The sequence below is a fragment of the Pipistrellus hanaki genome (genome assembly GCF_964339955.1).
Source record: "Pipistrellus hanaki genome assembly, chromosome: 7".
NCBI lineage: Eukaryota > Metazoa > Chordata > Mammalia > Chiroptera > Vespertilionidae > Pipistrellus > Pipistrellus hanaki.
In genome coordinates, this window is record NC_140509.1 from 79,079,049 (window position 1) to 79,094,983 (window position 15,935).

The following is a 15,935-nucleotide window of genomic DNA, read 5'->3' on the forward strand; positions in this document are numbered from 1 at the left end:
CACAAATTAGAGGAATTGAACATTTTATATTTGAAATTTTAAGGTCAGTTTATTAGTTCATTGATGAAAGCTTTCAGAAGAATATTCTCCTGAAAAAAAAATTTTTTTTTTCTTAGAAAAAAAGGAAGGAAAATCAACACCCTCCCGGCCTAGCCACAGATGCTGTGGCAGTCAAGCCTCTGCAGACGGGGATGGTCCATCAATCGGTCAAGTCGCTCTCTGGGTCAGCAGGATTGTAGTCTGGATCATCCTCGTCATCCTCCAGCTCCAAGTCATCCATTTCCTGGAACAAAGACTCATCTACCTCCACATTGTTTCCAGCTGCAAAAAAACACAAAAGATTTCACCTTCAGTCTTATACTTGGGAATGAAAGATACAAACTTCTCCACATGCAAGGGAGGTGATGAAATATTAAATTGCTATTGCAAATCATTACAGGCCAACAATGGTCTGTAATGGTCAGCAGAGACTCACACATTTTAACAACTTGGTGTTTCCAGTTCATAGTCTAAAAAAATCCAGTTATAAAAAAAGCCTCTAGAATAAATTATTTATGATGTGGCATGTGACAAATTGAAGACAATGCTAAGTCCTGGTCATACAAAGTTGATGATTGCTGACCATGGGCCTGGTTTACAAGTTGTTAGAAGCTAATGTGATAATAATTGTTTATCTATTGCTATCTTTGATTTTGCTTAAGTTATCAGAAAACTTTAAAGACTATATTGCTATAGTTTATGTACAAATTTATCAAACATTAGAATTTATTCTTCAAATGTATTTCTTTATACCCTTGGGAGGGAAGATTTATTACTACTCTGATTTTCATGGTTTAATATTAAAAACAGTATAATATATACATGTGGAATTCTAATATTATCTTACCATCTTCCAAGAACTGGATATCAGATGTGTCAAGATTATGATCAGTTTCAAATAGCTGTTTCCCTAAAAGAAATAAATCTGTTTAATTTGAAGAGCATAATTTTCCTCCATCTTCTACAACACTCTAGGAAAAAAGTCTGAAATTTCAATAAATTTATGAACTGAGCTAAAATGCATATAAAATGTATTTGCCTTAAAATGGAACAAATGATAACCCAGTCTGCCTCAAGTCCTAGAAAAACAAGTGACACTCTCTCACTTCTAAGGCTTACACTCCTGGAAGTCATGGTAGCTGTATCTCAAGATCTAACATTGTATATAACATTAAGGTCAAAGATAATCCACAAATATTAATTATAATTACAAGTGAAAATACATCAACACGTACAGAAAAAGCTTTTTTCCCCCCCTGGATGCCCAAGTATATTTTCTTACAGCCCTGGCTGGATGGCTCAGTTGATGGAGTGTAGCCTTGTGCACCAAAAGGTTTTGGGTTCGATTCTCAGTCAGGACACATAGTTAGGTTGTAGATTTGATCTCCGGTTAGGGCAGGTGCAAGAGGCAACAAAGTGATGTTTTTCTCTCATTTCGATGTTTCTCTCTCTCACTCTCACTTCATCTCTAAAATCAGTAAACATATCCTCGGGTGAGGATAAAAAAATGTCTTATAGAAATCTGTTCAAATGATCCTCTTGCTGTATAGGAACTAATGCCAAAATGTTTAAGGGGAACAGAAATAGGGTGAGTCATACCACTTAATTTATTTTTTCCTGCTTGTTCTTCTTCTTTCATTCGTTTCTTTTTAATTTCCAAGAGTTCTGCATCAAACTTGGCTTTCCAACTTAAGAAATTCTCAATTGTAACAGGAGTGCCATGAAATAATTGCTTGGAAAATAAAAAAGACAGGTCATCAGATAAGTGAGACAATTTAAAAAATAAGACTTACTGATCTCTTCTAGACCAGTGGTCGGCAAACTCATTAGTTAACAGAGCCAAATATCAACAGTACAACGATTGAAATTTTTTTTGAGAGCCAAAATTTTTTTTTAAACTTAAACTTCTTCTAATGCCACTTCTTCTAATGCCACTTCTTCAAAATAGACTTGTCCAGGCCGTGGTATTTTGTGGAAGAGCCACACTCAAGGGCCAAGGGGCCAAAGAGCTGCACATGGCTTGCAAGTCACAGTTTACTGACCACGGTTCTAGACAAATATAGCCACTTACAGGAAAAACTGTTTTAAGTTTTAAAGTGTTTAATATGATATCTGCTGGCACTGGCTACTCTCATTGGTTTTGGCAATTTCTTCTGGAAAAGTCCATTTATAATTTTTATTACAAAAAACGGATAATATGCAACATATCACCATTGCTATTTCACTATTCAGAAGAAAACTGTTGCTGTCAGTAGTGAGGAAAGAAGGAAGGAAGGAAGGAAGGAAGGAAGGAAGGAAGGAAGGAAGGAAGGAAGGAAGGACGGACTTAGAGAATAGTGAAAAAAACATGGCTTTTAATATACCTTTTCGGCTTCTTCTGCTTCTTTTTCTTTTTGTTTTTTTTCTTCTTCTCTTCTAGTTTTTATTTGATCCACTATTTCATTTAATTTTTCTTGGACAGCTGTTACCAAAGTAAAGATCATCACCATACCAAGGTTTTCTTCTGCCTATGTAACAAAACAAACAAAAAAGCAACAACAATAAAAAGGGGTTGTAGTGAGAAGCATACTTCTCAGACAAATAAAAACAACCCATTAGATTGTTTCAGCATAATAACTAAGTTCCGTGCATTCATAATATGATTACTAATTTAGTTACATATCAGTTCAGACACTTGAAAAAATGATTATTTAAAAACCGAACATATATAAACACTATCTTAAAATTTTAAAGTAATTTACTATATCCAACCTAAACCAGACAGTTCAGTAAATTCTGATTAATAATCCTACATGTAGATAGAATTCAGAAAACCTTTCCTACAGTAGTTAACAGCAATCAGCTCTTAAGCATATTTTCATTATTTTAGTTCTTTTTGGATATTTTAAGAGCTGTGACAATGAACTGAACTATTTAAGGCCAAAGCAATTTACTAACATAATCTCTATATAAAAAAGCCTAAGTGACTGAATGACAGGTCACTATAGCATGCACTGACCACCAGGGGGCAAACACTCAATGTGGGAGCTTCCCCCTGGTTGTCAGTGCACTTCCACAGCCAACCTCCCCACAGCAAACCAACCTCATGTGATACCCCCACCCCACTGCCCTGATCGCCAGCCAGGCCAAGGAACCCCACCTATGCATGAATTCGAGCACCAGGCCTCTAGTATAATTATAAAGATTATAGGTAGTTCTGTGATTTATCTTTATCTACCTTTTTTTCTTTTGATTTGAAATGTTCAAAACAAAATATAAAAGCATCTCTGACTCATGGAAGGACTATAATGCAAAGTTATTTTGAAGTTGGTCATTTGAAAGCCCTGACCAGGAATCAAACTATGACCTCCTGGTTCATAGGTCAATGCTCAACCACTGAGCCACACTGGCTGAGAGCTACAGGTATTTTTTAAGTATCAAAATTAATAAGAGCCATACTCTTGGAAATACACAAGTCACATTTAAGATGGAGACATATTTTCTGTTTGTTCTTAGAGCAAACAAACAAAACTAGGACTTTGATTTTAAGATGGTAAAGATTTTACTTGTCCTCCCTACTCCCTACTCTGAAGAACATATGGTAACTCTCTACCCAAGCAAGAGACAGCTTTAAATACTGTGGGTAGCCCACCCCACCACAGAAACAGCCAAATAAGAACTTTCCAATACCCATTTTTCTTCTTCATTACCTCCCCTCTTAGAGGAGTCACAACCACTGTTGCTGTTTGTAAACTTAGGGACAAGGAGACGTAAGAAAAAAATCAATCACCAATCTTCTTCCCAGATTGTAGGCAACTAGCCTGCAATAGGTCAGAGGGGTTGAAAATTTCAATTCTTTTCAACTGGAATTTTTAACTGCACCTGGAACTGGATATTCTGAGAATCTAATTGAAATTGTGCTTTTACTTGTCAGACTTTTTATATTTACAAGTCATGGGGCTGACTGAGTTCAAAACAGGGATACAGGAATAGCTTAAGTCTAAAGACAGTGGGAAACAAACAAATATATCTGCATATAATGAATTCTGCTTTTTTTTTTTTTTTAAATATATTTTATTGATTTTCCACAGAGAAGAAGGGAGAGGGACAGAGAGTTAGAAACATCAATGAGAAAGAATCATCGATCAGCTGCCTCCTGCACACCCTTTACCAAGGTACATGCCCCCAACTGGAATCAAACCTGGGATCTTTCAGTCCGTAGGCCGACGCTCTATCCACTGAGCCAAACCGGTTTCAGCTGAATTCTGCTTTTTAATGTACTAATTATACATGTTTAATAGAATTTGTTGACTCTTGCAATTGATGTGTAATACTTAAGACTAAAAAAAATAATCCATTACAAACCTTACCTGTAATGCTAATAATTTTAAGATGCTTGTGACATCATTATCTTCTAGATTTTCCTGGGAGAATATTTCATAAAGGGGGGCTTCATCTGGGTATTTCTCACTATATGTAAACTTGAGGGTAGTCTGTACAGCTAAAAACACCAGAAAACAGTTTGCTATGAATACCTTAAAGTGTCAAGTATAGAGAAGTCAACATCTTTGTTGAATCAGTAATTAATTTACATGTCAATAAAAAGCACAAAAGATTTTCCTGCAAAGAAAAACAAGGTTAACGAAAAACAAGTTAGACTATTTTTAAAACCCTCAAGATGAACAAAAGGTGCAAAATACAACACAGAAGAATTACTGTGTTAGGCTCATTTTTAAGCCTCTACTACAGCCAGGTCCCAGTGTGGAAGACCCGGCCGGCGTTAGCCATGGGGCCTATATTTCTATAATATATGCACATCGCCAGCAGGGGATGCTATGGGTTGTTAGATGACATGTTTTGAAGTAGACAGTGTGAGAGGCTGTGTGAGAAACTTTTCACCTAACTCTCATATATATATATATATATATATATATATATATATATATATATTTAAATAACAGTATAATATCCATTCTAAAGAGAGAGAGAGAAACACGCCGATAGGTGTTTATCTTGACTAATTTATAGCAGCAAAAATCCAGTAAACAATATAAATGTCCAAAGATAAAAAAGTCATGGAAAAATAATAGTCACTGAATGAAATACCACACAACCACTGGAATACATACATATGCCAAGTCTTGTTTTGGACAAAAAATATCTTACTTTTTCTCCATCTGATGTATCATTAATATTTCTGTTTTGCTTTTAAAAACTAAGCTTACTGGTATTGTATCAGAATGTATTTTACTGATTTTCTATTTCTCTAGAAGTCATGTTTACATAGTTTACCAACTAGAAATGCACACTTACACCATATTCTTAACAAGTACCCAGCACCTCTGCACCTGCAAGGCCCAGCACAGAATGGCTCTGGGATGAGTAAAATTCCTGAGAGGCTTAGAAAAACCACAAGTATTTTTTATTAGACTTACTTTCATCATTTTCTCCAGCCTCGGATGTCACAGTAATGGTGAAACTAGGAGGGTTTTCTGATAATACTGCAGGAAAATATATATAGAGAGGGTAAGTTATTAAGATGCTTTCCTCATTAGCCAAATATCACTATCCATTCAGGGAAACTGATTCCATTTCCGTAAATACAGACTAACTAGAACACACAAATGATGAAACATATCCATCAATTTTCTATTTAAATCTTTAATCTGGAAAGAAATATCCATAGTACATACCTTCCTGGAATTTTATCAAATCAATTAAAATAATTAAGTAATTTACCTTTCATTCAAAATCTCCACTATACGTGGAAAATTATATTATAAAAAATTCCTAAATGGAATAACAAAAAGTTTGACGTTTCTTACTGGAAACTAGCCACTGATAAATATTCAGTATTCTCACTAATTTTTGTACTTATATACTCTGAAATATAATTCAGAATCTCCATGACAAATGGTAAGTATTAATTTGTTAGAGCTGGTGTCTTCTAGGTATCTCTCCCACAGCATCTCTGGAACCAAACAAAGAAAACTCGCATTCAGAACCATTACAAGAATAAACAAGGAAAGTCAAGCAGCCATGAGAGCTGCTGAGTCCATGAGAAAAGCCTGTGCCCCACTCCAGCCTGGAAAGCACTGGCCCCTGACTGGGTGGAATCCCGTCAGCAGCCTCTCTCTGAAATGAAAGAGCAGGGATCTCTGCAGAAGTCACTATGGAAACCAGTCAGCTCTCCCTAATCCAGAACTTCTGAGGCCTTCATGAATATTCACTAACAATAAAAATTTTAAGACTTATGCCTTCATTTTAATTGAAGTTTAAAAGTACTTGAAACAATGATGAACATCTACGATTACTTGAGAGGTGTTTGTTGGAAAGATAAAAGATGCACTGGATTCCTATTCTTTTTAAAATATATTTTATTGATTTCTACAGAGAGGAAGGGAGAGGGATAGAGTTAGAAGCATCAATGAGAGAGAAACAGATCAGCTACCTCCTGCACACGCCCTACTGGGGATGTGCCCACAACCAGGGTACATGCCCTTGACTGGAATCAAACGTAGGACCTTCAGTCTGAAGGCCGATGCTCTATCCATTGAGCAAAACCGGCTAGAGCTGGATTCCTATTTTAATAGGCCTCAGGCAGGCCAGCCCATGATGAAAAAGTCCTTGAACAGAAATTATAATAAAGCTTTTATGATTGGCTCTACCTTTTAAAAAAAAAACAATAAATGTGTAAAATATTTTATGTATTTCATTCTTATTTCTTTTCATGACCAACTTTAGTATTTACATGTCAAGAAATGTAAACACTAAAACTACAGAAATAAAGGTTCAACACAATGACATTATAATTTACTACCATTTTCTAGGACTTCATGAGGTGGTAAGCTAGGAATCACCTATAGCCAATAACAGCTAACATTTATTGAGCATTACTTTGTGCCTGTACTGTGCTATGCAATTACATAAAGATCTATTAATTCTCACACCAAAACCATGACTTCATACTATTACTGTATTTCACCAAGCTTAAAAGGCTATCAAGTATAAGATACACCCTATTTTATGTACCACTAAGAAAAAAGCTGCAATTAAACTATGATATGTGATATATTTTGTAAGACAAATTCATATTGCAGGGAGGTAAAAATATGTCTTATAATCAATTAAATATTGTATCATACCAGTTTTATAGATATGAAAACTGAGATAAAATAGTTTTACTAATTTTCCCAAGGTTATACAGGTAGTAACTGGCAAAACTTAATAACTTTATAGAGTTTCATTTAGAAAGAACTTCTTTTTTCCCAGCTGAGAAATTCCAGTGAAATCATTTGAGCTAGGCTATAAATTAAGGCCCAGTGGTAAGCAGAGATGGAGAAAAGGATGTAGATTAACACAGCAGTAATGGTTTAATGGTGGAAAAGCTTAAGGAACAATAGGGAATAAGAAACTATCCCACTTGATGGGACTATGTCTGAGTGAGGTGAATGAGGAAAACTATAGTTGAAAACACAGTTGAAAGTATTGCTGTGGCCAGTGACAGGTTTTGGTTTTTTAGCAGCAGCAATATGGTCAGAACTATATTTCTAAACATAGGAACTAAATCTAGCAATAGTGCATACAATGAAAGGAAAGAAAGGAGCCAGAGGCAGGATGAACTCGATAGCTGATGAAAGTGTCCCGCAGAGGTAATGAGGTTCTGAAGGAGGCTGGCACCAATGGGAATAGCAAGGAACAAAGTGATGAATGACATTCTGAATATGCAGGGAGAGTAAAGTGGAGCCACTGACAAAATAAGAAATGCAAAAGAAAAATCCAATGTGAGACATCTGAGGGACACAGAGTAGCTTCGGTTGGAGGTATTGGATATGCAATCAGAAATGAGCAAATGGAGCTAAAGGTAGGTTTGACTTGAATTTGGGTCATTCACAAAGAGGGAAAGCTAAAGCTATAAGACTGGAGAGAAAATGGAGAGTGAAATAAGGACCAACACCAGCTTTGTAAGGAACCCTAAATTTTGCGGGGGGAAAGGTGGGGTGGAGAAATGAAAGAGGAGGAAAAAGTGCCAGAAATGAAAAGAAAAGGTAAAAACAAATTCAAGAAAAGACTATTTTATGTGTGAAGCACCCCAGCTATCAAGATCCAGGTCTGACAGGGCAGTGTCCACGCGTGAACCTCCAATGTGCCTGCGATGAGTATGTGCCTGTGCTCGGCGGGGAGGAAATGGGCAATGGCCTGGCCTGTAAGATCATGTCTAAATCCTGCCGAGGCCCTGTGTGAGCTGGTCCCTGCTTACTTGTCAGGTCTCATTTTCCCCAACCGCCACTTCTCACTGTATCTTCTAGCAATACCAAGCCACTAGCCCACTGAACACAGACTCCTCCTTCCACTCATGCTGTAGTCCTTCCCCACACTTCATTCATGTGACTCCTCATCACCCCCAGTTCTCCAAAACGACTCTCATCTCTCCCTCTCTCCTGCTGCACCCTATACAGACTCCATAAAGAGTCGTCACACTGTGTGTATATTTCTTATCCAGTGTCTCTTCCCAACAGACTGGGCTTTTGACAGTCTCATCGGGTAAATACTTGGTAAATGATGACATGGGGCGGTAGCAAGAATGTCTCTAACTGCCTGCCTTTGGGGCCAGACAGAATAGGAGGCAAGATGAACCATGAAAGAAGTTGATATACAATTAACCCATAAGAAATCATGATGAAAGGCATGTTCAGTAAAAGTACGGGGATGAAAGAACTATAGGGCTACAAAGTTTATAGACAGAAAGAGGAATCACAGAGGTCAGATTTTTGAAGATGGCATTTCCAAGGTGTGGCTATTGATTTCCATTTTCATCAGAAGTTGATGAAAATGGAAATCAAAACTATTTGTTGATAAAGATGAGGAATTATAAAGCTATATTAGAAGAATCAGAAACTAGTAAGATAAATTTCCAGTGAAGATTGTCTTATATTTAACAGCTATAAAGTATTTCCATTTACATTATTCTTCATTAAACAGATATGGAAACTGAGGATTGGAGAGGTTATATGATTTGTCTAAGGACAGAGCTAGCAATACCCACTACACCAACAGCCCTTAGGGAGAAAAAACTGTGACCCAGAAACAACAACAAAAAAGGATACTGGAGAACACTGCTAATACCCCACCAAGTCCTCTCTCCCCTTCCTCCAGTCATACCATTTTCTTTAAGAGTGAGAAAAAGGAAGGAAGAGAGAGAGAGAGAGGGAGGAAGGGAGGGAGGGAAGGAGGGAGGGAGGGGGAGGGGGAGGGAGGGAGGGAGGGGGAGGGGGAGAGAGAGGGGGGGGGGAGAGGGGGAGAGGGGGAGAGGGGGAGAGGGGGAGAGGGGGAGAGGGGAGGAGAGAGAGAGAGAAGGAGATTTGTGTTTTTTGTTGTTGTTTGTTTTTATTTAGGCATTCATTGATTGATTCTTGTATGTATCCTGATAGGGGCTTGAACGGGCACCCCAGGCATCCTTGACATATCAGGACAATGCCCTAACCAATAAAGCTACCCAACTGGGGCCAATCAGACCATTTTTAACTGAGCACACTGACCACACAGAATAAAAATACATTTCTCAGCCTCCCTTCCAGTTAGGTCTCATGAAATGACTGACTTCCAACTAACTGAGATGGAAGCAAGTAAGTCTTTTGACAGTTTCTAGGAAATTCCCTTAACTCTATTTTCTTTAACTATCCGACAGTCTGGAAAAGGAATGCTACCATCTTTACCAGGAGGGTGACCACATCTTGGGGATGACAAAGAACTGAGGAATTTCTGGATGAGAACTACACAACTATCTTTCATGTGCAAGAGCAATAAACTTTTACCTTTTAAATATATTTTATTGATTTTTTACAGAGAGGAAGGGAGAGAGATAGTTAGAAACATCGATGAGAGAGAGTCATCGATCAGCTGCCTCTTGCAAACCCCCTACTGGGGATATGCCCGCAACCAAGGTACATGCCCTTGACCGGAATCGAACCCGGGACCCATCAGTCCCCAAGCCGACGCTCTATCCATTGAGCCAAACCAGTTCTGGCAACTTTTACCTTTTAGAAACCACTGTAATTTGAGGTTTTCTGTCACAGCTAAACCTAATTTTTTTAAATGTATTTTAAAAAAAACATGGAAAAGAATAACATTCCAAAGCTTAGAAGTGACTACAATAGGCATGGACTTACAAAGATGACTGATCCCTGCATTCTGTAGTCTGCAGAAGGAATAATCCCAGTTCCAATGCATTACTGTTGGTGCACTTAGAGGAAAGATAAGACTTCCTAAAGATACCAGCCTTCCACCATTGTAAGTGGATCACATGCGTTTGAGAAAAAGTCAGGTTGTTGGGCATGGTGGAATGAACCAGGGAGGGTAGAAGTAGTAAGTGATACAGGGACAGAGGGACAGAATTGAGGATTCTGTCAAAAACAGAGATAAAGGAGGTAGAGTAGCTGAAAAGTACACTAAAGGGACACACAACTGACATGAAGGTTTTAACGAAGTACCAGACAGCCCGTATGAAAACAGGCCCTTGGCTCCTTAGGAAGTGTCTGCCAAGAAAAACTGCTTTCACATGATGACTTCTGCCCCATCTGTAAGATGCAGTTGTAAATGTTAAAGGCTCGCCTGCTACTCTGAGGTACTGACCCAGCAAATACAGGATTACCTCTCTTTGTAAGGCCAAACAGAATTCGGGGACCAGACTTTTGGTTAGCCCAAAGCCAACACGTATGTTTCAACAAAACTTCTCCTAGCCAGACATTTTGATACAGAAATGGAAATAACCAAATTCTACTTCTTTAGCTGGGCCTTGTCTAGTAAAGCACTACTGAAGGAGAATGCATTACAGGAGAGTCTGTTTATACTTTGGAAGACTAGTAGCTGGAAACATTGGATCAATGTGCAGTCAAGCTATAGTTATGATAGGTTTAGAATTCACAGCATATGCAACACTGGACCAAAAGTTCTTTGCAGATAGTTAAGCAACCAATCCTGGGTGAAGCTAGGTCTATATGGCTAGGGCTACAGCTGGCTAAACTATGCCTCCTGCTTCCACAAGAGGGTCATAACGTGCTTAACAAGGCTTTTCTGTCAATCATCTATCAAAAAAAAAAAAAAAAAGATATATCTAGTATACCTATATTCTTCTTCAACAGCATTGAGCATTTACCAAGTATAATATTAAAAATCCAATATTAGCTGAAACCGGTTTGGCTCAGTGGATAGAGCATCGGTCTGCGGAATGGAAGGTCCCGGGTTCCATTCCGGTCAAGGGCATATACCTCGGTTGAGGGCACATCCCCAGTAGGGGGTGTGCAAGAAGCAGCTGATCGATGATTCTCTCATCGATGTTTCTAACTCTCTTATCCCTCTCTCTTCCTCTCTGTGAAAAATCAATAAAATATATCTAAAAAAAAAAAAAAATCCAATATTAAGTGAGATACAAAATGTAGTTTTTAAAAAAAACCTGTCAATTTGTGTTCCTCGGCTAACTGACACAAGCAATCTTTCTTTCTTTAAACCTGGTCCAAAAATATAAAAGTATAAAATCATCAACACAATAGAAGGCTGTGAAACAGTAAACCTTGAAAATCCTGAAGATTTCAAAAGACTAAACACGGAAACATTTTATTCCAAAGTTCTCTGCCTTCTCCCTGAGGGGTTTCCTAAAGGACATGATTAACAAGTAAGGCAGGATTCTTGAAAAACTATTAATCAAGACATCACAATTTATTTATTGCAAAGACGTTGATAGGAATCAGAGACTGATGGGCTCAGCTGATACTGCAGAATACTTGCAGGTGTCAAATAGTCATCAATTTATTATTAGTCTTTTATTATCCTAACTCAAAATCCTCAAGCACTTCTGCCTCCCACCAGAATTACATACACTGAACTGTATCAGGGCCTAGCGCAATACAAACGAACCACCAGACTGATGAAGGGTTAAAATGTATCACTTTCATAAATGCTTTTGTGCACAGTATTTAATGAGGAATACTTTATGTCCAAAGAAATGAAAAGAAGAGCACATCTCAAGCCTCTTAACTCTGTCTACACAGTGTGCATGCCTGTAACATTTCCAATGTAACAGGAATGACCACTTGTCACAATTAAGAATAGATCCAACCACTGACCCTATATTCCAACTCATTTAGACATTGACATATAAGCAAGGTTAGAGAAGGGAGCCAGACTCCATACACACTCACCCAGTTAATGACACTCTCAAACCCCTCTTCACTCATCCCATTAACATCCTCACAGCACAGCTGTACTGCTGGTGAGAGGGAACATGAACAGGACTGGAGCTAGACAGGGGTAGCTGAGAGACATCTGCCTGTTGGCAAAGCAGAACAAAATTTGCTACCGTTGCAAGCAGTGGTCAAAGGCAGAGCTAAGAAAACTACACCAAACAATGAAAGGGAGGCGGGGTGGGGTTTTCTGAGTTGAAATAACAAACCTTACACGCTGGATTCTGACTGTCCAGGATAGACAACACCCAAAGGAAGGTATGGGGAACAGAAACCCCACAAATCCAGCTTCCACTCGCTCTGACCGGTTTCATTTGATCACTTCTCAAAAGCCGAGTGTAATGTGGGAGAAGCCGTACAGATACGGCTGTCATGCTGCACTTTGAGAATCACCTGCAGCGCCGCTTAATACAGAAGTGGTGTCTTCCTTTACGTAATGAATGTCTCATTATCTTCCATTAGCCCCAGCCTGCCACGTAACCTGCTCCCCCTCATCCCAGCTGGAGCCAGATCCCACACCCCACCTGTCTGAAGGTGAAGGAACAGGACAGGCGTTCCAGACCCAACCAACTCTCCGCATCAGACCTGCCGCTAACTTTCTGGCCGACCCGGAGCCAGCCACCCACCCGCCTTTCCTTCCTTTCCTTTCCCTTCCCGAGCCTCCATGGTCCCGCTGGCGGCACGCAGCCCGGGCCGGACGGTGTCTAATATCCCTTCCTGCCTGACACCCTGTGAACCTACCTGCAGGTCTCATTCATGGGGCATTCTGCAGAACGCCAGGACTGATTGATTGATTGATTGATTAGAAACGACCAACTTCCAGAACAACGCTGCTCTCCAACTGATTGTAGACCCACACTACTCTGAATTCCCATAAACCTGAAAACACGATCCATCGCAGGGAAAACGGCTTCCCCCCAAGGAAGGTGGAGGATGTGAAGACGGGCGGCTCTGGGAGCGGAGTTACGTTCTCCCACGTGGAGTATGTATGTTTCGCGTTCATTTCGTCCAGCCTCCGGTGGCTGTAAGTTACACCGACACCCAAGCGCCCGGGATGGGGCTCCGGGCCTGACCGTCTCCGGGGACCTGGCCAGCCTCGCCGGGACCTGGAGGTTCCGGGGAGCAGGCGGAGCAGCAGCCGCGGAGTGGCCCCAAGTGCCCGAGCACCCCGAGGGAAGAGCCAGGGGAGAGGGGGCGGGAGAGGCGGCCTCGCCGTCCTTCCCCATCGCGGCCCGGGAGGCCGAGGGCGGCGGCGGCGGCTCCGGCCCATCCCACCCCAGCCCGGCCCGGGACTCCCGGCGGCGGGCACGCGGCCGCCGAAGTCACCTGTAAAGGAGTCGGGGTAGATGGACTCCAGAGCCTCCAGCTCGTTGCGCTGCTCCTCGCCGTAGTCTGTCATCGTGGCCCTCGCCGCCGCTGCCCATGGATCGCCCAGACACCCAGGCGGCGCGCCGCAGCCGGGACCACGGCGGCGCCGGTAGAGCGGGCAGCGGCCGGCCGGGCGCAGGCGCAGAGTCCCCGGCTGCGAAGGCCCGCAGCCCAGAGCCAGGCGGGCCAGCTGAGCCCCAGCCCCGCGCCGGCCTCCGCCTGCTCCCGAGCTCCGCGTTCGACTCGTCGGGCCTGGCCGGCGGGGCGCTGAGCGGCCGCCTGCGCCACGCCCGCTCCGGGTTCGCAGGGACGGGGAGGGATCGGGGTCAGGCGTTCGTCACAGACACCTAGGGCCGGGACCTGAGCCCGCGAGGCCCCTCCGCGCGCATATCCGCGCTCGATGAGTCAGGGCTGCCTCGGGTTCCGGAGCCGGAGGTGTCGCCGGCGGAGGCTCGGGGAGGGAGTTCGCGGCCTCCGCCGTTTCCGGGTTTTCCGTTTGCGATCGGGTGGCCCGGTGGGGCAGACCGGCGCGCGCTGTCAGTGCGGGCTGATGGTGGGGTGCGGGTGACTTCGACGCTTCAGCCTCCCAGGCCCGCGGCGTCCGGCGGGAGCTGGGCGCGGAGCGGTGCAGAAGGCAGTGGGCAGAGGGAGGGAAGCCCCGCCGGGGTGTCCCACGGGTCCGGGAGGATCGGCCGGCCCCGGAATAGCGAATCTCCTCCGAGTGAATCCGGGGAGGAATCGGCTCAAGTCCTGAGATCCCCACTCACATCCCTTAAGCTTCCCTTCTAAGTTTGTAACGGGAACGCGGCTGTCCGCGGATTGAAGGGGGTCCGTGATTGCGTGTTTCTGTGGATTGATAGAGAGGGCGCGGATGTCAGGAACAGTTTTGATAAGCAATGTGACAGTGTCAGCACAAGGACTGTTGTCCAGGACCTTTGACTTGGGACAATAAAGCCGAGGATTGTGCTTCAAATGTATACATGTCGTCTGTAAGTGTATCGCGTCCGTTACAAAGAAGCTTTCCAAAGAGCCCTAGTGGCAAAAGCTTAGCAAGTGGCTTAACGTGTTACTTTTATGAGAAAAATATTAAGTAACTATGTTTATATTATAATAAAGGGACATGGTTAAGTAAAAAAAAAAAAAAGAAAGAAAGAAAGAAAGAAAGAAAAGAAAAGAGCGGAAAATAACTCCCAACATTGGGAGATTGTTCACACTTTTTTTATATTTCCGTTTGTTTTGTTTTCTGTATGAAATCAGGTTTCACTTGGGTAGTGGGGGAAACAATTTGTAATAAGGTCTCCAATGGTGAGGCTCTCACGTTTTCTTTCATCATTCTTTTTAATATATTTTACTGATTTTGTACAGAGAGGATGGGATAGGGATAGTTAGAAATATCCATAAAAGAGAGACGTTGATCAGCTGCCTCCTACACCACCACCACCCCTCCCCTTGCTGGGGATGTGCCCGAAACCAAGGTACAAGCCGTTGACCGGAATGGAACCTGGGACCTGCAGGCCGGCGCTCTATCCACTGACCAAACCAGTCAGGACTCTCATCATTCTAAAATGAACATGTCCCATGCGCTGGCGGGCATCCTGGTCTTGGGTTAGGAAGTTTAGCTTCCTTATGGCAGAGGAATGCATTAAAACGGACATTCAGATACACTTTAGGGTTAAGGGTTGGCGGGGCATTCTTTTAACCTTTGAGGCGGGGAAGGGAGAGCAGTAACTCTTCTGAAGATGATGAGAATCAAGGCACCAAGTCACCTCGCAAACGCACGGCGCTTATTTTCCTGGATTCCTCCGCTCCGATAGATGAAGGGTTTGTTACCGGCTGAAGAGCTCCTGGGCAGAGGGAACAAGGCAGAGCTTCTGCTCCGGAGCCCACGCGGCGTTTGGAAGCCTGTGTGGCTGGTGCACCGGGAACTGGGTGGGGATGGGGGTGGGTTACAGGTCGCGTAGGGTCCTTGGAGGGTTTAGCTGGAAGAGGGACAGTCAGCCTACATGACTTTAGCTACCACGTGTAAATGTATGTAAGCGGGACAAAGCCTGGAAGCACGGAGACCAGTGAGGAGGTTATGGTGATCATCTATGCAAAGACGACGATGACTTAGGCCGGAGCTGTGTGAATGAAGGTTCAAATTCTGGGCGGGCGCCTGCAGGCGGAGCCAGGTCTGATCCCGGCGCCATGACTGCGCTTGGCCAACCTGGGAGTGCACGGCACGTCCACGCCGTCAGAGACAGGAGGACGGGGATCTGGAGGGCGATTGTAAGCCTGGGAAGACTTAGACGCCACCCCAGCGGACGGCCC

General features: G+C 42.5%; 1 protein-coding gene across 2 annotated transcripts; it reads right to left on the minus strand.

The window, feature by feature from the left end:
• Window positions 1–22: 22 nt before the first annotated feature.
• RWDD1 (RWD domain containing 1) lies at window positions 23–13,884 on the minus strand. Of its 2 annotated transcripts, XM_084890171.1 has the most exons (8): window positions 13,584–13,884; window positions 12,216–12,343; window positions 5,454–5,519; window positions 4,389–4,519; window positions 2,403–2,546; window positions 1,639–1,771; window positions 887–949; window positions 23–321 (listed from the first exon to the last, which is right to left on the minus strand). In XM_084890171.1, the coding sequence occupies exons 5-8, from the start codon at window positions 2,526–2,528 to the stop codon at window positions 200–202; spliced, it is 444 nt and encodes a 147-aa protein (XP_084746297.1). In that variant the 5' UTR covers window positions 2,529–2,546; window positions 4,389–4,519; window positions 5,454–5,519; window positions 12,216–12,343; window positions 13,584–13,884; the 3' UTR covers window positions 23–199. The 2 variants fall into 2 exon arrangements, with proteins under 2 accessions (XP_084746297.1, XP_084746296.1); XM_084890170.1 differs by lacking the exon at window positions 12,216–12,343 and having other exon boundaries at window positions 13,584–13,875.
• Between the last annotated feature and the right edge of the window lie 2,051 nt (window positions 13,885–15,935).

Excerpts from the sequence above, each read along its gene's own strand:
- RWDD1 (XM_084890170.1), bottom strand. The coding sequence starts at position 13,656 with ATGACAGACTACGGCGAGGAGCAGCGCAACGAGCTGGAGGCTCTGGAG. Across the intron at positions 4,520-5,453 it reads GGCTGGAGAAAATGATGAAA|CTGTACAGACTACCCTCAAG; the intron begins GTAAGTCTAATA and ends TGGTGTTTTTAG. Across the intron at positions 950-1,638 it reads AGGAAAAAATAAATTAAGTG|GGAAACAGCTATTTGAAACT; the intron begins GTATGACTCACC and ends TATTTCTTTTAG.